This window comes from Phoca vitulina, unplaced genomic scaffold (genome assembly GCF_004348235.1).
Source record: "Phoca vitulina isolate PV1807 unplaced genomic scaffold, GSC_HSeal_1.0 scaffold10, whole genome shotgun sequence".
Lineage (NCBI taxonomy): Eukaryota > Metazoa > Chordata > Mammalia > Carnivora > Phocidae > Phoca > Phoca vitulina.
In genome coordinates, this window is record NW_022589713.1 from 12,742,180 (window position 1) to 12,765,970 (window position 23,791).

Below are 23,791 nucleotides of genomic sequence, written 5' to 3' on the forward strand. Positions count from 1 at the left end.
AGCAGGAACACAAGAAGGGGGAGAGGGAGAAGCAGGCTTCCCGCCAAGCCAGGAGCCCGACGTGGGGCTTGATCCCAGGACCCTGGGATCATGACTTGAGCCACAGGCAGACGCTTAATGACTGAGCCACCCAGGCACCCTGTCAGCCACTTTATCCATGGATGAATGATTTACTAATTTGAAATCTAGGATTTATTTGTTTCCAATCAGATATCAATAATGACAAAATCGTAAATTATTATAGTCTACCATGCTAATTATTAAGTGTTCTGGTATTTCAATGAATAAAAGCCCTACTATGTATGCAGGAAAGCTTATGACCCCTCAGATTTAAGGAAATTAGATGTGAGTTGGAAAAGAAAAACAAAACAAGAATTAAGGAAGCAAAGACTGTCTGTACTATTATAGGCTTTTAGAATTGATACTCCATTTCATGGAATGTTTATCAAAAATATTAAGTAGATTATTATTATTTATGTCGATACCTTAAAAATTGTTATTACCATTATATTCTTGCTTTGAGAATTTTGCCAGCTTTGTGGGTTTAGCCACTAATATAAAGCTCTTCATTTCTGTCAGTTTGTTAAAAATGCGTGATTTGGCTTATTTCTAGGTGCAAGGAGGAAATGAGATTCTACTTTTCAAATTACTTTTCAGTTTGAATTAAACCCTTCATGTTTATGGGAATAGTCTGAGCATATTGGCCAGAGGCCAATTTTCTTTGTGGTGTTTTAAATCATCAGTATGAGGAATAAGCTATGCAAATAGGATCAACTGAAGAAGTAGGGAATATTTTAGTAAGTGCTGTTGAACTTTCTTCCTATTCTACAGCATGATTTTGAAAATTATTTGGTCAACACATATTACTATAATTTTTCCTAAGCAAAATTTAATGATATGAGCTATCTTTGGGTTCTTCTTCTGGCAGAAGCCATATATTCTAATGGTTCAAGTACAGACTCTTAAACCAGGCTATTTCGATGTGAATCCCTATTCTGCCACTTGAGAGTTGTGCGATTTGCATGCTACTTCACCTCACTGTATTTTAGTTTCTTCCACTGTGATGCAGACATAATTATAGGCTACCTGACTGATACAATGTGAGGACTCAATGGATTAAGAAAAGAAATCTTCATTACCACAATGCTGCTCTGCAAACTGTTACCAGTTTCTTATCGGGTAAGTGCAGAAGTCTGGAGTAAGCACTGGACATTTTACAGGGAATTTTCTGACTATTGATTCTGATAATAATTGAAAAGAGACTTCTATATGGTCTTTTTTTTTTCACTTTCTAGTAATTCATTTTCTGCATTTTATGAAAGTATTGGCCTAGGATGTATTCCATATAAATGGGAATAAAGACAAAAAAGAAGCCCTTTACCTAAAATAGTTTGAGAGGTACAGATATAAAATTCTTTAAAAATTGCTTTGTATATAGTAAGTACTCAATAATAGGTGAATTAAATCCTTTTATTTTGTTAACACTATGTTACTAATATCTTTCTTGTAAGTATACTACTCAAAACCCAAAGTAGATGATATCCTCATATCATCCCCCCAAACCCCCCTACAATATGAATGTCCACGATGCCCTACAAAATCAAAGTCAACTACCTTCTACTCAACGACTCTTCTCAGCTTTCAAATAATTACTAATCTTTTGTCACATTTCTATGAATCCTTGATATTAGCCAGCTCTTAAAATGAAAGGAGGTAAATAAAGAGCCCCTTTACTTTAGAAGTAATGGCTTAAATTATAGAAACTTTTCCTTCTATTGTGAAAATCATATTTTTCTTATTATGACTCCTATATCTTAAAAGTAACATATACTCAAAAATCAAAGTGATATAGAAGTTTGCAAAGTAAACAATTAAGTAAGCACCCTTTTAACTCACCTACTCTCACACCTATCACCACAGTGCCTCAGTTTTAGCAGTTTAGAATAAATCCTTCTAGTCATTTAACTAAGCGTTTAGAAGCCCACAGTTGTGTTGGTTTTGGTTTAACAAAGGAGATTCTATTATACATATTTGCTCCAATTTCTTTTTCAGGTAGGGCAATAATAAATGTACCAGGGAATTAAGTAATTAAATGAAGGGAACATTCTTGGCACAGTTCTGATGAATTAGCAACAAAATAAGTATTGTCAGTTCTTATTGTATTAATATAGTCATTTTTATTATTTTAATTACCATGATGGTTTTTATTATAGATATGCCAATATAAGAACACATAAAAAAATACTTGCATTTTTACTCTTTCACCAACAGTGTCTGATTCATGCATAATCATTGATACTGGAAATTATCAATCTTATTCAAATGTATATCAATATGATAGGCAACCTAGTTAGTTTTGCATACTTAATAATCATTTTTGTCACTTTTTCTTGTTAGCCTGATCATATCTATTGGTCATATTGTTAATCTACTTTTAAATTTCTTCTCCCTCATTGGCTTGTCCCTTCTTCATTCCCTTCTCTCTCTCTCTACCAAAATGTGTATCCTGAGTAAGGTGTGAGGAAGCCACACTTGGAGTATATTTTTCACTGTTCCCTTAGAAAAAAATGTTAAAAATGAGGAATTTCATAATGCATGGAACAGGTTCGCCACAGTGATTGATCTTAACGTTATAAAAAGAGACATATTTTGCCTGCTGGTGATACGCAACAGGAGATATACACCACAGCCTAGACAATATTCTGGCCAAAAGTGAACGTATGCTTAAAGAACCTATGCTTAAAAGAACAAAGCTTTTAAATTTAACTGCCAGTTTGTAGAAAACATAAGGAATAGATGGACATATTAAATAGTGGTGCATGAAACAAAATCCAGGGTAAGGAAAGTCTATGGAGTCAATGACTTCATTTCTTCAGAAAATATGTTATAGATATTAAAGGACTTAAATAGTTTATCAATAAAATGTAAAATGTAGGGCTTTTGTTTAACGTGGCTTAAACAAACTAAATGTAAATTACAAAAATGTGTGAGACATTTGAAAAAACATGAACAATGACTCAATATGAGATAATATTAGATATAATCATAGTAGTTTAATGAGATTTTAAAACTTACCTCCTAAAAATATGTATTTATAAATCCTGACTTACTATGGATAAAATGACATAAGGTCTAGGATTTACCCTAAGATATGAGGGAACTGTGAGAGCTGAGTAACTGAGGGCGGAAGCTATAAATGATTGTTCACATATTGATAATTGTTGAAGCTAAGTAATGGGTACAAAAGATCCACTGCACTATTGTTTGTTTTTAGAAATTTTATAATAAAAATTTAACAACAACAACAAAGTCACTGGAAAAGCTGAACTTTTTGGAAAATAATGCCCAGAAAACTGATTTCCAAAGATAAAAATGACTGTCACTTTATGCCTACATATAAAAATTTCACACAGGGTAATGGTTTAAAGATCACAGGCAAAATTATCAATATCAGAAAATAAAGAGTAATGTTTTTGTTACATAGAGGTAGGGAAAAAATGGACTTAAACATGTATAATTAAAGGATTTCTGTTTAATTGAGTACACTTTGAACAAAGTTAAAAGATAAGTAACTGCGCAGTCATATTTGTAATGTATAAAACTGACAAGAATATAAAAGAATAAAAAATAATTCTTTCAAACCAATGAGGAAAATGTCATGAAATCCATTTTAAGATTAACAAATACTATGAATTAGGAAGTTTATAGATGAAAAATGTGGGTGAGAAAAATGATGCAAATTAGAACAAACGAGATATCACTTTATGTTAGACTAGGAAAAATGTTAATAATTTTGAAGAGAATGTAAAAGAATATTGACGCAGTGCTGAAGGAAGTGTGTGTGTGTGTGTGTGTGTGTGTGTGCACGCGTATATGTAAAAAGCATTTCTTACCGTACATGGGCTTGCACTGAGGTTTTAAGGACGGGCGGTATTTGAATGGAAAGAGTTTGTAATTCTAGACAATGAGAGTAACTGTCAAGTTCACAGAAATGAAAATTAATATGTTTGTGGGGGGAGGGGGCTACTGATGTGATTGGACTTGGTTTATGAAATTATTTATAGCTCTGAGTAGGATGTGGTGGAGAATATATCCAAAAAGAAAAGAAAAGAAAAGAAAAGAAAAAAGAAAAGAAAAAAAAAAAAAAGAACCAAGGTCACAATCTCTACTTGTTAATTTATCTAGTGAACAAGCACAGAAAAATCTATTAAAAATGGCAGGCAAGCTGATAAAGTGTGTTTGGTTCTATTCCAGGTCCCATGTACAAGAGAAGTTTAAGCAAGCAAAGAAGTTACCTTGACAGTGAATTGACCCTAGATAACCTCTGTACCATTTAGTTTGTAGAGCCTTAGAAGGTATGCGGTCTTGTTCGTCCAAGTATTTGAAGAACTGTCAACATGTTAAGCAAGATAAGTACTACATTGCGCTTTTTGGAAAATAACACAAGCAAGTTTTTCTATCATGTCAGCATTTTGAATTTATTTTTTCTTTTAGACTTTAGAAGACTTCTCATGTGTTTGCTATAACCTCATAGGCTTATGGTGCTTATAAGGCTGTACATGCATTTGAGGCCATTCAGGTGAATATGTTCCTTTTTACATAAGAGGAAACTATTCCCAGACAGATCAGGAGACTTCTGCAGGGTCACAAGTCAAGTCAGTAGGAGATTGTGACTAAAGTCCTTGGCTAAGCCATAAGGCAATGGCTTCCCATGACCATGACATGCTTTATTTCCTCTTTTCTCTATTGTTCCAGTGGCTCCCTCTGCCACTTTTAGAAGAATCATGACAGCTGGAAAGTTTACAGTGGAAGCAGAAATTGTAAGAGACTTCTTAAAACTGAACAGAGTGCAACATCGTCGTGGCCTAATCAGATACAGAATAACTCGGGGTATACCATTTAGCTCTCTGATAACTCATTTTGCTTCAGAACTGTTTTTCGGCAGCATAGTTATCTTAAAATAGCAAACACAGGCTATCAAATATACAGAATCCTCAAAATCCAGAGAGCATTTAAAATAATGGGCAAGTTCAATACCTGAATGAAAAACACCCCTTAAAATATGCATGTTTTATTTAGCAAATATTAAAGGTAAGTGGGCACTGTAAATCTTATTGTTGAAATTCTACAAGGGAAATTTTACAGTCCTATAGAAATGAGAGATTTGAAAACCTTAGCCAGATATAAATGAGATATTTGGGTTCTAAGTCTGAAAAAGACCCAAACATACAGCCCAGGGTTAGTCGCTTGGAAAGTCAACTGGGGAATTATGAAATTTTTTGAAAGGGCACAACAGTGAAAGTTTAGCTCTTATAAGGAATACTGCAGAAAAAAAATACGGAATTCTAAATTCTGATAGTGAAACAAATCTCAGTTCTCCCTTGGAACATTACATGACAGGAGGGTTCTAAGTTGTGACTGTCAGTGTAGAAGCAGTCTTATATTTCATGCATCTTGTTTATATGATTTCATCTGTTACATTTATATATAGGCAGTCCTCGCTTTGCATGGTAGTGTGGGACTGTGAATAGTCCTATAACTTAGAGTTTGTAATGAGCATCTTTTCTATGCCTTGACAAATTGTCATACTCCTTTTTAAGTTTGGATCACATTCTCACATTTTATCCTTTGTATTTTTAATGTCATGAAATATTTCTGAGAGTTCCTATAGTGTAAAGATTTTTTTGTTTTGTTTTGTTTTTTCTTCACCAGTGTCACTTCCTCTGGGACATCTTCCTTGTCTTGCTCTTCTGGCCGTATGTCTAGTGTCTCAAATGCAACAGTATCATCCCTTTTTGGTTAGAATTCCACTTCTAACATCATCACCTTTAATTTCCTTGCTGAACTTGAATAGGCCAATTCCTTTTTCTGATTATCCATTTTTGTAAAACATCACATGAGTCTATCACGAATGCCTCGAAGGCAGCACAAGTGCATGCCATGCTGTTCGTCTGTGAACTGAGTAGCAGATACACAGTGACAGATCCCTGGCCAACTTTGGAAGAAGGGAAGTGACTGGTCACTCATGATGATGGGCATCTAATTTACACAGTGATGTGTTAAATGAAGAGCTAGCAGGCAAGGACTTCGTAAAAGCACTTGGAGTTGCTATGCCATACTAACTGGAACTTGAACCATGTTGTTGGGGGACGGCTGTTATTTTATAAAACTAGTAAAACTAAATTTGTACAGATCTTAGTCATGATGCAAAGCAGCAGCTGTGTGTGTATTTGTATTTAGGGATGTGCGCTTGTGTGTGTGTATTCTGATAAGAATCCCTGGATCAGAGAACACTGTTTAATACAGACTCACAGGGCCTCTTGGTGGCAGCTCCCCGGACGCAATCCCCAGGGTGCCCTGTGGGAAGAGCCTCGTGTTACACTGTACCTACAATGCCGTTACACCACAGGAAAGAACCCCGAAATTATGAGTCGGAGCTCATGCTGGTACATTCACATGTCCTCCCCTCTGGAGGGAGCCGCTTTTGCTCTGGAATGTAAACATCTTCTCTGGGGAGGGGAGAAGAAGATCCCTAGTTTCACTGCTTTGAAAAGAGCTCAGGGGGTGGTAAAGCTTTAAGGCAATGCCCTATCTCTAGCTTCCAATGCATGTATACCGTTTGTTCATCCTTTAACCAATTTTGTCAGTGCTCTGCACTCACAAAGCCTTGACCATGAATATGAAAATATTCATGAAGAATTGCCTCCCAACATTGTGTTTTCTTATTTCTTAATTTGCTTTTGAGCAAAGCTAATTTTCCAAAACAAAGTAAAAAGAGACAATTATTTTTTTAATAATCAGGGAAGCCAGATTAGTCCATTCTGATAGCTACAATCACAACCAGAATTTAAAAATAATGGTGAAACCATAACGACCAACATTTACAAAGTACATTACTTCCTGAAAAGCTTTTTAAAATACATTGCCACTTAATGTCACTAAATTTTTGCAGAATATGCAGAGCAGTGTACTTATCTATAAATCATAAATTAAAAAAAAACTGTGATTCAAGAGATTAAACAACCTGCCAATGATTATCTATTTAGCTCCTTAGGAAATGCCTTAGTCAGCTTGGACAGCCACTACAATATACCACAAACTAAGGGCTTAAACAACAGAAATGTATTTTCTCACAGTTCTAGAGGCTGAAAGTCTGAAGTCAGGGTAGCAGCACGGTTGGGTTTTGGTAAGATCTCTCTTTCTGGCTTGCAGATAGTCACCTTCTCCCCGTGTCATCCCATGGAAGGGAGAGAGAGAGCTGTCTTGTATCTATTCTTATAAGAATGCTACTCACTTCAGATCAGGTCCCTACCCCTACAACTTCATTTAACCTCAATTACTTCCATAAGTAAAGACCCTACCTCCGAATACAGTCACATTTGGGGTTATGGTTTCAACATATGACTTTGGGAGGATACAAACATTCAGTCCATAACAGTAAGCTAGAACTTGAACACAGGTTTGCTTTTTGGATTTGGTATTGGTCTGTTTGTCTGTCTGTTTGAATCTCCCCAAATACTACCAGACAGCCTATTAATAAACCAAATCTAAAGAAGCTCTGGAGTAAGGGAGAATACCACCTCCAGAGAGTCTTAGCAATGCCTCAGGTTTGTGATCTAGCTTCTAATGGCTTAGAGACAGACTAACAAGGCAAGAAATGGTATGACAGGAGGGCAAAGCTCCTAGAATAACGATTTAGGATTGGTGGAAACAGAGACATAGGGGTCTCGACTGTAAGTCTTAATAAGTAAATTATAGTGTAATTAGTACACTGTTGGCTCTGGTGAGTAAATTGTTGTCTCACACAAATTGATCTGTAGGTAATTTTTAAACCAGTGAAATTATTCATTAATTTACCATCTATCTTTTTCTGGAAAAGATTTGTTGGAAAAAACAACCAAGTGAGGTTGACATGGGTGGTCTACAGTCTTATCTAAATGACTTCGACACAGATTGTTTTGGTTCTCATTTTGGTTTCAAATATGTATCCTTTCTCCTATACCATTCTTCTTCCTTAAAAGGCAAGGCAATTTTCTGCAGGCCATGAGTGAGAAATATAGGTATGGGGAAGACAGGGAGAGCTATGAATTCTGTTTTCTTAATAGAGGGATAGCTATCCATATAATGTCTCCTAAATATAAAAGCCTTTACTTAAGATTCCTTTTCTTGGAAAAAAAATTGTGAAAAATTAACCCCTTTAACAAAGAGGAATCAATATTAATATTTCTCATGTTTTAATAACTCTGTTTATAACCTCAACAGTAACAGAATGAACACAAGACATTCAATGGATGTTTAAAAATTTAAATCAATATCTTCAGTAGGAATGCTGTTCTACTGTTATCAGCATCCAAACAGCACAGAAATTGAAAATAAATGCTAAAAAGTCAAAAAAGCCCAGAATTCTAATAGACTTATCCAGAAGCTGACATAAATTTACCACCATGCCCATAAAAAGTGAGGCTTTGCCAGAGGAAACTAGACTATCAAAATGTAGAGAAACTCTGTTCAAGGGGTTTTTAATAAAGGAATCGAACTGATTGTATATATCAATTAGCTGATCTCTACTAGTAAAAAGACTTAAACTATACAATTTTGATAGATGAATGCAAATCAAATGACCCTCCCTAAAAGACAAATTAAATGTGTGCCCTTCCACTTTGGCAGTATGTCCATGTTTTGTCAGAACCTAAATATTTCTAACATCTTAATTATAGAAGTGGGAGAGGCCAACACAGGCTTTCCTTCAGAAGATGTTACAAAAACAGAGTCCCTTCCTGCACCCTCACCTGGGCACATTCATTTTATTTTTGCTTTCGTGAGTCAGATATTAGGATTTGTGGTAAGGGAACTATTCAATGAAACACCTGTGTACTTAAGAAGGAATTGTTGGAAACTCAAGATATTTTGGTTCTTAGTTTTCTTTTGATATGGAATTTGTGGTGGGATTAGTTACTTGCCTACAAACCATCCAGACTGAAGTCTAGCAAAGGCTAATGGAGAACATTATAAGGGGCATTGCCCAAACCAGTGTATCCCAATTAGTGCTACAGAAATCTTTTTAGCAGTGTAAAAATAGTTCTTACATTTTTAAAACTTACCCATTTATTAATCCCTACCCTTGCAACCAAGCAAGTCACTTTAAAATCCACTTAAAAATATTAGGGAGTCTCTGACCCTCCCCCTCTCATGTGCTTGCTCTCTCATTCTCTCTCTCTCAAATAAATAAATAAATAAATCTTTAAAAAAAAAAAATTAGGGAGTATTTAGGCATTTTATGTGAGGCAAAAATATTGAAGTTTTTATGGGAATGGTTAATACTTGATATTACTGGCTTAAATTTTGAAAATAAGCATAGAGTTAAAACAATATTATTACTGTTGCTCTTCTAAAAATCACCACCAAGAAAATGCAGTTGGAAAAGTCTACTTACAAAAATTTTTTTTCTTTTTGTCAAATGACAGAATTCTTTGGTGGAATAAGTCTGCTCCCACGTCCCTTGCCCTCTGCTTCTATCTGTATCAGTTTCCTGTGGTGAGTGGCTTCTCACCTCTATTCATGATGTAAGCCTACTTTTGAGCCTTAGAGTGTGTTACTTAAGAGTTTGTCTTCCTCCCTCATTGAAGATAACACCCTCCCACACATGAGGGAGTGAATTCTTTCTAGAGAGAAGGCATCACCACCAGTGTGAGTGATTTCTGAATGATGTGAGGTCTTAAGCATAAATGAAATGTAAAGAATGGAACCATCTTGATTTTCTCTTCATAGAGGATCTCAATAGGTCACACGCGTTTGAAATTTCTGTTTCCATTAGCTCTTTGATAGACCTGACAGATTGCAACACTTGAGTTTTCCTAGCTTTTCAGCAGATATATAACTGTTTTCTATGAATGACCTACTTAAATTCGACTATAAAATAAATATGTATGAAGTCATTTCAACTGTATTGTAATATCTAAAAAATAATTTTTGGTAATATTATCCACTACATTTTTCTTTAATAAAACTCTGGAATACTGTAACCTTGAAAATCTTTTTCCCCTTTACTATGCCTGCATAATTTTTGAATTAAAGTCCTGGGGTTTAATAATATTTTTGCTTTTACAGTTTATCATCAATCATAATCATTTCTCCATTTCTCTACTTCATGAATTTAAATGCCATGTTAGCAATTGCTGTTTATCTTTCTTCCAAGAATTAGTTTCCTTTTTATTAGTATGTGTGCATTTTATGAATAACAATACATATTTAATTGCTCAGAAATCTAGACCATAAATCACAGTAAATTGTCAGATTTGAATTTAAATGAAGCTTACATTTAATAAGGAACAATCATATATGCATATATGTCTCTGTGATGCTACGTTCAATATATTTTACATGGACTGGCTCATATTTACCCTTTAAAAGCACCACGAGAAAGGACAGCTTAATTCTAAGAATATTCTGCACCAAGTATATGCAAGTTTTCAATAGATTGGCAGGCACATATTTTAAAAAAGTTCTAAGCTTGAGAAATGAATTATTTGACTAAACTTGATTCTGTATATATTTATTCCTTCCCATTTCTTTCCCCTTTCTTCTACTGCAACAGAGATCTGATAGGCTTTTGCTTAACAACTCACACATATTTTAAAATGTAGATTCAAATCTAATATAAGTTTGAGTTGGCAGACATATTCTGCCTATTGAAATTTTATCTCTGGAATTAAAAAAATCTTAGCAATATAAAAGAGGAAAATAAGAACTTTTTTTTTGCATAGAGAAAACATTTGAATAGTGACAATCTGATACTTGAAATTTCAGAAAGCTACCTAATAAAAAAATGCAAATATCGGTGCCGACATGACCTGCTGCTAAAGTATTCCCCTTACATTTGACTTTTAAAGACTAACAAAGTATAAATGCACAGCATTCACACTATTGGCATATCATTTTCACATAAATATAAACATTCTCCTATTTAAAGATTTGAAAATTGTAATTCCTACAAAGGAGATACTAATTTGTTAAAAATAACTTTAATGATGGCAACTATTTTCTCATGTATTAGAATATGACAGAATTCATTAAAAATGTAAACTAATACTGGTTTATTTATCTCTATATAGATAGATAGATATGTATGTGGCTCATAATGTAGTGCAAACTGCTTAAGAGAAGAATTAAGGTAGATGGTAATGAACAAGAATATACAATGAACATACTTTTCATGAAAAGCACAGAGTGTTTCCAGAGTACATGATAATACCTCATACTAGAAAGCTTAGTAAAGCTTAGTAAAGATCTGAGTAACCTCTCTACTAACCTGTTCATATTCAAGAGGAGTCCTGTGGATTAAATTTCCAATCTGTTCATCCTTTAAGTCTCAAATAACATGAAGTTTCCTTGACTCTCCAAAAAGGATCTAATTTCCCTTCAGAGTGCCTCAATTTCCCCATCCAGTTGCCAGTACTTCAGCATCAAAAGTAAGGTAGAAGTCATCACCCCCATAAAAATAGCAAGGTCAGCAGCATAAAGTCCAGGGTGACTTGATCTTCAGGAATCCATGAAGATGGCTAATGTCCATAAGGGACAGAGAGAGATAAGCATAGATGTAACAGGGTGTTGCTTAATATTTATAATCAAATGAGATGAAAGAAGGGTGAGCAGAAGGCAAGGTCAGCTTCTCTAATGGCAACTCACAATCCTGTGCTCAGTTTGCCAACTGGAGCCAATTTTCAGACTCACAGCATACTGACTGAAAGAGAGGTCTAAGGTCCTCCTCAGGAAGGTAAGTGTATATGGTAGAAATTACCTTAATCCTTCCACAAAGGTACTTAAAGCCACTTATCTTTATCTATTTAATTTGATAATCACATACTACACTGGGGAGCGAAGAATGAACATTTTTACATAAATTTAACTATATGTGTTTTAAAAGCAGAAAAGTAAAACAAAAATAAAGTACAAAAGAGAATAAGAAACTTAGTTTGTAGAATTTTGCCACCCTTTAATTTATGATCTGATTCCCCCAAATCTGTATGAGATGGGACTCATGAATCTGCTATTTCCTCTGTTTCAATTCCCATGTGCTTTTCACAGTGTAAGCATCTTGCTGCACTCCTGAATGTTCATTCAGTGTATTTTTGGTATATTAAGACATATTTCTCTTACAGTAATGTTTTTTTGTATGCCCAAGCCATAAAGTTTATTTTGTATTCAAACCAAGAAACAGTGATCCGATTCAATGCTTTTCTGAAGAAAAACTAGCTGTGTTGGGATTTTGAGAGATGGTAGAGAGGGTTGGTCTCAGACACCGCAATTTTTAGGGAAATGGAATACTATTCTTGACTCTAAGTAATGTCCATCTTTCTGCATATTTTAGAACATAAGCCACACAGACTCACACCTAAGAACCTAACTATACACAAGTATGTAGAAACCACCCCCCCATTCATGAAAGGAGCAAGACAAGGAACAATAAGAAGTAAACAAGAAGATAGCCGCCCTTTGGGGGATTAAATTTTGGTGGGGAAAAAAAAAAACTAATGTTCACACAAAACCCAATAAATAAGAACAACTTTTGGTTAGTATTCTGAAACAGGCAAAGTAATGTGATAGAGAACAGCTGAAAGCATGGTGTGGACATGGTTACCTTAAATAATGCAGTCACAGAAGGGGTTTCTGAGAGGGAGGCTTACAGTGATATCTCAAGATTAAGAAGGATACAACCTTATGAAGAGCCAGGGCAAGAGTGAAGGTCTGAGTGAAGAGTATGTCAGAAAAGGGAATAACCTAGTCCAGAAGACCGGGGCAGCGAACGCCTCCTGGCCACGCTGAGCGGGCTCTGGGCCCTCCGCAAGCCGGCTCTCCTCCTCTTCCTGTGCTGGTTAGCTATGGCAGCCGTGAAGACCCTGAAACCCAGTGCTGAGGTGGCCCGAGCCCAGGCGGCGCTGGCGGTGAACATCAGCATGGCCCAGGGCCAGCAGGACGGGCTGAGGACCAACTTGGGGTCTAAGGGCACCATGAAGATGCTTGTTTCTGGTGCTGGAGACATCAAGCTTACTAAAGATGGCAATGTGCTGCTTCATGAAATGCAAATTCAACACCCAACAGCCTCCTTAACAGCCAAAGTAGCAACAGCCCAAGATGACACAACTGGTGATGGTACCACTTCCAATGTTTTAATCATTGGAGAGCTACTGAAACAGGTGGATCTCTACATTTCTGAAGGTCTTCATCCCAGAATAACAACAGAAGGATTTGAAGCTGCAAAGGAAAAGGCACTTCAGTTTTTGGAACAAGTCAAAGTAAGCAAAGAAGTGGACAGGGAAACACTTATAGATGTGGCCAGAACATCTCTACATACTAAAGTGCATGCTGAACTTGCTGATGTCTTAACAGAGGCTATAGTGGACTCCATTTTGGCCATTAAAAAACAAGATGAACCTATCGACCTCCTCATGGTTGAGATCATGGAGATGAAACATAAATCTGAAACTGATACAAGCTTAATCAGAGGTCTTGTTTTGGGCCATGGGGCATGGCATCAGGATATGAAAAAAAGAGTAGAAGATGCATACATCCTGACATGCAATGTGTCATTAGAATATGAGAAAACAGAAATGAATTCTGGGTTTTTTTACAAGAGTGCAGAAGAGAGAGAGAAACTTGTAAAAGCTGAAAGAAAATTCATTGAAGATAGAGTTAAAAAAATAATAGAACTGAAAAAGAAAGTCTCTGGTGATTCAGATAAAGGATTCATTGTTATTAACCAAAAGGGAATTGACCCCTCTTCCTTAGATGCTCTTGCAAAAGAAGGTATAGTAGCTCTGCATAGAGCTAAAAGGAGAACTATGGAAAGGCTGACTCTTGCTTGCGGTGGAGTAGCTCTAAATTCCTTTGATGATCTAAATCCTGATTGTTTGGGATATGCAGGACTTGTCTATGAATATACATTGGGAGAAGAGAAATTCACTTTTATTGAGAAATGTAACAACCCTCGCTCTGTCACATTATTGATCAAAGGACCAAATAAGCACACACTCACTCAAATCAAAGATGCAATCAGAGATGGCTTGAGGGCTGTTAAAAATGCTATTGCTGATGGCTGTGTAGTTCCGGGTGCAGGTGCAGTGGAAGTGGCAATGGCAGAAGCCTTGACTAAGTACAAGCCCAGTGTAAAGGGCAGGGCCCAACTGGGAGTTCAAGCGTTTGCTGATGCATTACTCATTATTCCAAAGGTACTTGCTCAGAACTCTGGTTTTGACCTTCAGGAAACACTAAAGTTCAAGCAGAACATTCAGAATCAGGTCAGCTTGTGGGTGTGGACTTAAACACAGGTGAGCCAATGGTAGCAGCCGAAGTGGGCATATGGGATAACTACTGTGTAAAGAAACAGCTTCTTCACTCCTGCACTGTGATCGCCACCAACATACTCCTGGTTGATGAGATCATGCGAGCTGGAATGTCTTCTTTAAAAGGTTGAATTTGAAGCTTCCCTCATGTCATCCAAATCATGAAGACTCCACAGAGTGATCCTAAGAATATAGCGATGGGATTTTTGTCCAAGCCTCAAATAATTTTCAAAAGCATTTTCTTTTCCCATATGAAAAAAAGAGAACACTGACAAATTCTGAAGTTCTGAAATTACAGTATTTTTTTAAATTGCACTGCAATGTACACACATTAAGCAGGCCGTTTTTACCCAATGAAAAGGATGTTTTGCTTTAGCTTCAGTGATATAAAAGTACCATGTGAGATAAGTATATGTTATCTACCTTGTTATTAAATGTTCCTTGAAAAACAAAACAAAACAAAAAAAAAGGGAATAACCTATCCAAAGTTCCCGAGGCAAGAAGCTTGATTTGTATAGAAAGGCACGATGCTGGAGCGAAGCCAACCCGGATATAGGGACGAGAATGAAGATGGAGACATTGGCCCAAAACAAGTTGTCCAAAGCTTTATAGATCAAAGTAAGAGATTCAGAATTTATTGTGAAGGCAGCTGTTACTCAACAAGCTGAAATGCATCTAGCTATCTGATACCAATGTTGTAGAAGCACAAGGCACACTTGACCAGATCCCAATAATAATGAGAGACTAACATTCTTTTTTACATTTTGATAAATTATTCTCAAAAATCTAAAGAATTTTCTATATTTATAAATATATCAAGGTGAGCACCATGGGGGAAACCTTACTGCTAGACAAAATGGTCCCATAATAGTCCCAGCAGCATCAGCTTTAAAAAGAATCCCCAAAATGGCTATTGGTATATTTGTTCTCTTTCTTGGGCTTTGCAATCACATTTTCAAATATTATTGACTCTTCTCAAGTTTCTCAACTCCACTCCTGCCAAGAAATAACCTTGTTTCTTTGTTCACAGAATAAATTTAGAAAGACATAAGAAAGAAAGAAACCATTAGATAAGAACTTTTAGGTGGCTCAACTACAAAATATCCAACAATTCTATATCTATACTCTTCCTTGTCCTACTTCATAGATACAATAGAGGACCTGGCCCTCCTAATAGCAGTCCTCCTAACTGTGCTTAAAATCCCAGTTCATCTGACATCTCCAGAACTACATTATTTCAATTATCCCTTTTCTCTCTTGTATATACAGTTGACTCTTGAACAATTTGAGGGTTAGGGCACTGATTCCCCTATGCCATTGAAAATCTAGTACAACTTTTGACTCCCCCAAAACTGAACTTCTAAGAGCCTACTACAGACCAGAAGCCTTACCCGTAACATAAACAGTTAGTTAACATGTATTTTGTATGTTATATGTATTATATACTGTATTCTTACAATAAAGTAAGCTAGGGAACAGAAAAAGTTATTAGGAAAATCCTAAAGAAGAGAAAATACATTGATAGTTCTGTACTGAATTTATTGAAAAAAAATTTGTGCAAGCAGACCTGAGTATTTCAAACACTTGTTCTTAATGGTCAGCTGTACAAACTCTTCTTAACAGGATCCTTTTAGACACACTCAACATTCTCATTAAGACCAAGAAGAAAAAAAGAAATCCTTAACCCCATATCCCTGTCCACCTATCATCTGATCTCTCTTCTTTATTTGACTGCTAAGCTTCTGCCAGAGTTGACAGCACTGCGGTCTATATTCTCACCTCCTGTTCTCTTCCAAGCACATTCCATTTCAAACTGGCTCCATCGTTCCACTAAGATAACTTGATACTGTCGTCAATGACCTCCACACGTCGATACGAAATAGGAATTTTCAGTGCTAATGTTACTGACCTCTCTGCAACATTAATACCACAGACCTCCTCCCCTCCTTAACCCACTCTCCCCTTTAGCTCCTGTGCTAAAGCACTGTCTTGGCTTCCCTCTCTCTTCTTAAGGTCTTCCTTCTTGACCTCATTTTCAGTTTCATTCAGTCTTGATTATTGTAAGGCTCAACTCGAAGGTCTCTCATCTTTTCAGTCCTTATTTTCTTCCTAGGAAATATACATATATATTTTTAAAATTCACAGATGGCCTTTAATTTCTATTTCAAGCTCAAACCTTTTTCTGAGTTTTGGTTGTATAAGAAAGAAGTTTCCATCTTCACCCCTGAAAGATACCTTACATTTGATATATCGAATATGAATTCACTGTGGCAGAAAGACCCTAGGATAGCCCCCATAAGTCCTGCCCCTGGTGTTCACGTCTTATATATTCTCTCCCTTTGAGTGTGGACAGACCTGTGATTTGTTTCTAGCCAACAGAATATGGCAAAGCTGAAAGCGTTTTGAAAATGTAACAAAGAACCCACATCAGATGATTTTGAGTTAATCAAAAGGGAAATTATCCTGAATGGGCCCTCTTAATTAGATGAAAGCCCTCTTAAAAGGGGGAGTGGGCCATAGGCAAGAGATTCTCCTTGTTGGCTTGATGAAGTAAGCTGCTGTGTGCAGGAAGGAACAAGCAAGGAGCTATATACATGGCCTCTTTAGAAACTGAAGGTGGCTCTCCAATGGGCAGACTACAAAACGCCAGGGCCCCCAGCCATATAGTCAGAAGGAAACAAATTCTGCTAACAATCTGAATGTGCCTGAAAATAAGTGTATTCCAAGAGAGCCTCCAGATAAAAATGCAGCCAAGCCAACACCTGGGAGTTAGTCTAGTGAGACACTGAGCAGACAATCCAATTAGGCTATGCTCAGACTTCTGACCCAAGGAAACTGTGAGGTAATAAATAGGTGTGGTTTTAAATTATGTCTGTTACACAGCATTAAAAAATGAGTACACTCTCAAACATTACCTCAAAGCTTATCCTCTCCTAGGAATACATTTTAGTGTGTATCACCACCATACTTACAGCAGCTCAGTGCAGGAAACTTGCCTTCTATTGTCACTTGAAAGAAGAGAAAAATCCTCCTCCTGGCCTACAAAGCTCCGCACTCTCTCATTCCCATCCAGATCTCCAACCCCTTCCTTTCCTCGTGCTCTTTTGGCTTCAACCACAGTGGCCTATCTCAGTTTCTCAAGCCTATTGTGTGGCCTCCTGTTCGGTGCCCTGATGAAGACTATTGCATATTCCTGAAAGTTTTTAACTTTCTTTCTCAGTTAAAAATATTTTTCTTGCGGGGCGCCTGGGTGGCTCAGTCGTTAAGCCTCTGCCTTTGGCTCAGATCATGATCCCGGGGTCCTGGGATCGAGCCCCACATCGGGCTCCTGCTCAGCAGGGAGCCTGCTTCTCCCTCTCCCACTCCCCCTGTTTGTGTTCCCTCTATTGCTGTCTCTCTCTGTCAAATAAATAAATTTAAAAAATTAAAAAAAAAATATTTTTCTTGCATCAGTTCAGTTACCATTTCTTCAGAACTGCTTCCCCTACTTCCATGACTAAAATAATTTTTGTACAAGCAAATAACTGTGAAAATCATTTTTGAATGATTCCTTTGGATCCCCATGATCTTCATACTTAGTATCCCTAGGAAAACTGCACTACTCACCATCCTAAGCCTGGGTTCTAATGCTAGGTTCATGAACATGTTTACCTGTGCAGTTGCACTGGGCCTTGAGCTTGAATTCTGTCCTTCAGCCATCTTAAAATTCTTAAATGTTTTTCAATAAGGGGACACACATTTTCATTTTTTACTGGGTTTCACAGATTATCTAGCCAGATATGGCCTTATATTCTTTTCCTTCTCCATCTCCCTTGAAAATCATAATAAAACATTTTTTTTTTCCATCTACATTAACAAAGTCTAAATCTGGAAAGGGGGGAAATACTCCCTAAGGTATTACTTATGCATTTTATTTTTACTTCAAATTATTAAAAATTATTCAGATTTTTGAGAACCTATAAATCCTGCAGAACTTTGTCCTTTCCATGTAAAAATTAAAATGCCTCCACTAAAGACTTGTATCAAATTTAATTTCTTTATATAGACCAAAGTGGGGTGGCAGCTGGGGAATGGTGCGTATTTGCTGAATACCCAAAAACTCATTGAGATGTTACCCATCTGTTATTCACAGATTCTGTTAATAACCTTCATTGCTTATGAGTTGTCAGATTTCAATCAAAAAGTTGAAGTTTGTTTCCCAGTAACCAGCAGCTTCATATACGTAACAGAAAATTTCCTCAGAGCTCCCATTTTTTTCTGGTCATTGTCCATTGTGACTTTATGCTTATGCACCATTTATACTTGCTAAACTGGAATTTCATACTCACAAACACCATCCTCTCTTAAGTCAGTTAACAGCATCCTATTAATTTTATGAACTCTGTAGTCTCTTCTAATTTTTGTATATACTCTTTCTGAGAGATCATCATCAGATTTTGTTTTATCTGTACTGAAACATGTCATGTTTAGAAAGAAAAAAAGCAATATTTCTCCAAGATAACTTGTTTATATAATTTGCTTTCAAATTTTCAATTATTAATCCCATTCATCGAGTTTTTGAAAGAACTAAATAAAAAGCATTCCCCAGCATGACTCATTCTTCTACGTAATATGACATGGCCTCAACTAAAGACGTGTATCAAATGCACTTTCCTTACTAATTAGTTACTTATTACATTGAAATTTAGATGTACTAATCAAACGTTTATTTTGTAATTGTATTACATTAACCCTGATTAAGGATGTATTTATCGTTTCAAGGATTATATTAAAATGCAAATGCTACAACTGTTGATTGATGTTAAATTATATCTATCAAATAAAGCAATTACTAGTGAACAACCAACAATTGATCTGAAGTCTTTTTTATGTTATGAATTTATATGTAAGAAAGTGAATATGTTGACTTTCTTAAGAGTTTCTATCAAAATTAAATAACATATTTGTAGCTTGTAAACTCTAAAATTTCTTATATTCTAACACAAGTCATTAAATTTAACACTAACTCAGTTAAAAAAATGTCAAAGAAAGTATTTATTGGAAATGGACACAGTAATATGGAACAAAAGTATAATTCCCAACACAAATACTCAGACCCTTTTTGTTTCTTTGGCAACAAGAAGAGAAAGCAAAAATTATAAAGCTTTAGAAAAATATCATTTTAGTTAGAAACATATTAGGATCACATAACATAACATAATAAAATAAAATTAAAAAAACATATTAGGATCTTTGATAAAAAAAGAACTTCAAAAATACCTTCTAACCACATGAATCTTAAAATATCAGTATGGAAAAATCAGTACTATCTCTTTAGTTTAACTGTGTTGATAACAGTGTGATACTTTTTTCTTTAGCCCTGTATTCTGTCCAACGTAGCGTTCAAAAATCAGTTGCTTGCAGCATATGAAGTATATCATACTAAGTTCCATTTGTTTATTATTTAAAAAAATTTAAAAGGAACTAAACTTTCCTTTCCTAGGCCAGAGCTAAATACTAAAATTTTACATGCTTTTCCAGATAGCTCAAACATCTATGTTATATGTGAGTATGATTCTGTCAATTAAATTGTCTTTGGGGAGTGTTTTCGTTTTGTTTTGGTTTTTGGTTTTTTGGTTTTTGTTTTTTTTTTTTGCCTTTGTATATGCCTCATAATATTTTGTTGAAAACTGAACATTTTGCTTAAGCAGTAGAAACTGAGGTGACTATCTTTATGCTTGGAAATGACCACATCTTTTCTTCTGCTATATCTTTAGTGTGGGGGTTGCATCATTCTCCTAAGGAGTTGGGTTGGTTTTGAGCTTGCTATTCCTACCCTGTACACCACAGGCTTCAAATTCCTCTAGCCGAACCTTGGGTTTAGGGTGGTGACTGGCTTGCCAAAGGGTTTCTCTCAATGTCTGTTCTACCCTTAGTATTAGGTTTTTCCTTTGGCCTGTGCCTCAGAGTCCTGTAGCTATCACAGCAGTATTTTAACATGACTTCTACTTGATGTTTGCTTGCTTGATGGTGGAAGCTAGAGAGGTATTCTGATTTTCTGACTAAGCCTGAGTTTTAAGCAGGCACTGTGACTGTGTTAATGAGAGTGTGGCTTTCTCAAACGCCCCATCCCTGCTCCTTCCTTCAGTTCTATTTCTTGACTTGGTGGGTATTCCTGTCTCCTCCCCAGGGATTATGGCCTTTTTCTTTTCTTTTCTTTTTTGCATCCATTTCTCTCACTTTCCTTGAGGCCACCACTTTTTGTTGCCATTTTCCCAAAATATTGGCACTTTTCTGCTTCAGAGAGATAAGGAAGAAGAGACAGGGAAGAATTTTCAGTCACTGCTATTCCCCTCTTTCAGGCCTTCACTTAGTTGGTAACTTTTTCATGAGTTTAGTCTCCCCTGAGTGGGACCAGTAATGGGAAAAAGCTTACAAAAAAAAGTATGCTTCTCTTCACATTCTCCCCTCAGACTCCACCACTCCTCAATGACTCTAACTCGAGTCTTCTTAGTCCAGCTGCATTATCTCAAGTTAGCAAGTGTTTGCATCTTTCCCTCACTGCTGGCACCTGTCTCTCCCAGATTTCAGTTAGCTCATCTTTCCGACGGGTTCAAAAAAAGCTACGACAATTGTAACTTATCTGATTTGTTTCTTTTTGTATGATCATCTGCTGATCTTGGTTCTTTCAGTTTCCCAGCAGAAACTAAGATAAGGTTGATTTTGAAAAACACATAATGCATTATTTAAAAAAACTAAAGGAGAGAAACAGAAGAAGGCCATTAACACTTCCTGGCATCTGCAATATGTCAGACACAACGCAGGCCAAGTGATTTGCATATGGCGTCGTGTTTAATTTTTATAACATTTCCACTTTACAAACTTTGTGAAGGTGAGAATACTGCCAAGATAGTCAGAAAGCAATTGTGTTTGTTGCCCTTATCTGCCTAAATGGGAAATGTTGTATTGTGCCCAAGGCTGTTATCTTTCATGCATTAAATGCCCAGTGACTATAGTTGTTAACTTTCATGCATTAAAAAAATGGAGGAGGGCGTCTGGGTGGCTCAGTCATTAAGCATCTGCCTTCGGCTCAGGTCATGATCCCAGGGTCCTGGGATCGAGCCCCGCGTTGGGCTCCCTGCTTGGCAGGAAGCTGCTTCTCCCTCTCCCACTCCCCCTGCTTGTGTTCCCTCTCTAGCTATGTCTCTCTCTGTCAAATATATAAATAGAAAATCTAAAAAAAATAATAAAAATAAAAAATGGGAGAGTCAAGACAAGGCTTATGCAAAAATAATTCAATTCAAAAGCATTTAACTATAGCAAGGAATATACTGCTGCTAATTTTATTAGGGAATGGTCCACTAAAATACTATTGAGTAAAGCCAGAAATAATATGGGATTCAGTATAAGGTCCGAATTAAAATCTCAAGTCTTAAGCTCTCACAAAAGATAAAAAATGAACAGCCAAAATGACACACAGATTAGTTTTCTCTCCTCATCTTTCTCCTCTAACACATAAACAGTTATCAATTTTTTACCTACAAGATTAAAATATAAGGTATATGAATTAAATCTTGTATATTAAAGACATTTAGATATTCTCATAGTATGACAGCAAAACATTTTTGTGGGCTAATGAAGCATACACTGACTTTCTCGTTACCTCCACTGAAAAGTCAATGGTGTTTACAAAAAAATAAAAATGAATTTTATGGTAAGTGCTTTATCATTTGTCTTTCAGCTCTACTAGAGTTGTTTATGTAACATGTATTTGAGAATACATTGCTATACTTTCAACATTTTTGAAGTTAGATAATTCTCAGAGATTTCCTCTAAATCTGATGCCATTTTTATAACCTAACAGTTACAGTGTTTCTGTTCTGAAGATGGACGAATTTAGAAATGTTCCAGCTGCCTATGAAACTCAAATTGCTTATTGGAAAGAACTACGTGACTGGATTTTTCTTCAAATTCATATTTAGAGAATCAGACATTGAGATATCTTAACACGTAAAGATTTTCTGCCTACAGAAATATCTTGATATTATGCTGAGTGCTAACATTAAGAATAAAAAAAATCTTCAATATTTTCCAGAATCATAAAGCTAACACATTTGTTTAGTAGTAGTCTAAGTTGAAAGAGTCAGAAATTCTAAGAATTTCCTTCATCACTATTGGTGGTTGCCTGAAAAATGGTCCCCCCAAAGCTATTTACGTCCTAATCCCTGGATCTTGTGTAAGTTAACCTTATAAGGCAAAATCTGTGCAGATGTGATAAAGTATCTTGAAAATGGGGATGCTATGGTCTAAATGTCTGTGTCCTCCAAATTTATCTGTTGAAATCCTAATGTCCAACATAATGGTATTAGGAGGTGAGGGCTTTGGCCAGTATTTAGGTCATGGGAGTGGAGCCCTCATGAATGCAAATAGTGTTCTGGTAAAATAGACCCCACAGAGCTCTGTAGTCCCTTTCATTATGTGAAGACACTGTGAGAAGTTGCCATCTTTGAACCAGAAATTAGTCCTCATTGGCCACCATACCAAATCTGCTGGAGCCATGATATTGGACTTCCCAGATTCCAGAACTGTGAGAAATGAACTTCTGTTGTTTATAAGCCAGCTCATCTGTGGTATTTTGTTGCAGGAGCTCAAATGGACTAAGACAGGGAAGCTTATCCTGGGCTATCTATATGAGTCTTAAATGCAATCATGTCTATCCTTATCAAAGGGAGGAAGAAGGAGATGCCAAACACAAACACACACACACACACACACACACACACATACATATGCATGCACAAGAGGGCCATGTAAATACAGGACAAGGAGATTCGAAGATGCTGGCTTTGAAGATTAGAGAGATGTGGCCAGAAGCCAAGGAATGCTGGCAGCCCCTAGAAGATAGAAGAGGCAAAGAACGGATTCTCTTCTAGACTCTCTGGAGCCCTGATAATATATTGATTTGGGCCTAATGGTATTGATTTCAAACCTGGCCTCAAGAACTGTGAGAATAAATTTGTGTTTTTTAAGCAACAAAGTTTGTGGTAGTTCATTACAGCAGCCACAGGGAACTAAAACACTATTTAAAAAATAACTTATGTATTCGAAGCACACTCATCTATAAATATTTCGAAAAGTGCCACTGGCCTGAATTAGCCTGCAATATTGGCCTGCTTTCATTCTGTTAAGGAGGATATATAAACTTAGAATACTGCTATAAGCATCCATATGGTTGATAGGTAGTTGATGATTAGCTAGACAAAGTAATTGCAGTTTACTTGGATCAAGAATTGACTTGGATTACATCTCAAATAGGAAAAAGAAATCCTAGTGCCTTTAACTGTAGTTAAATGATTATATAGTCTCATATTGCTTCTCAAACACCTTGTTCTATAAAAAATGCTTTTACAACTATCATTCAATATTTTCCATTTCCCTTCACAATTGATAATGTAAATCATGTGAAACTATAA

General features: G+C 36.2%; 1 protein-coding gene across 1 annotated transcript; it reads left to right on the forward strand.

Moving 5' to 3' along the window:
* Positions 1 to 12,878: 12,878 nt before the first annotated feature.
* Positions 12,879 to 14,924, forward strand: LOC116634958 (T-complex protein 1 subunit zeta-like). Its single transcript, XM_032408517.1, is given in 2 exon segments — positions 12,879 to 14,262; positions 14,265 to 14,924. Coding segments are annotated over 2 exon segments (1,590 nt in total). The 3' UTR covers positions 14,471 to 14,924.
* The last annotated feature ends 8,867 nt before the right edge of the window (positions 14,925 to 23,791 follow it).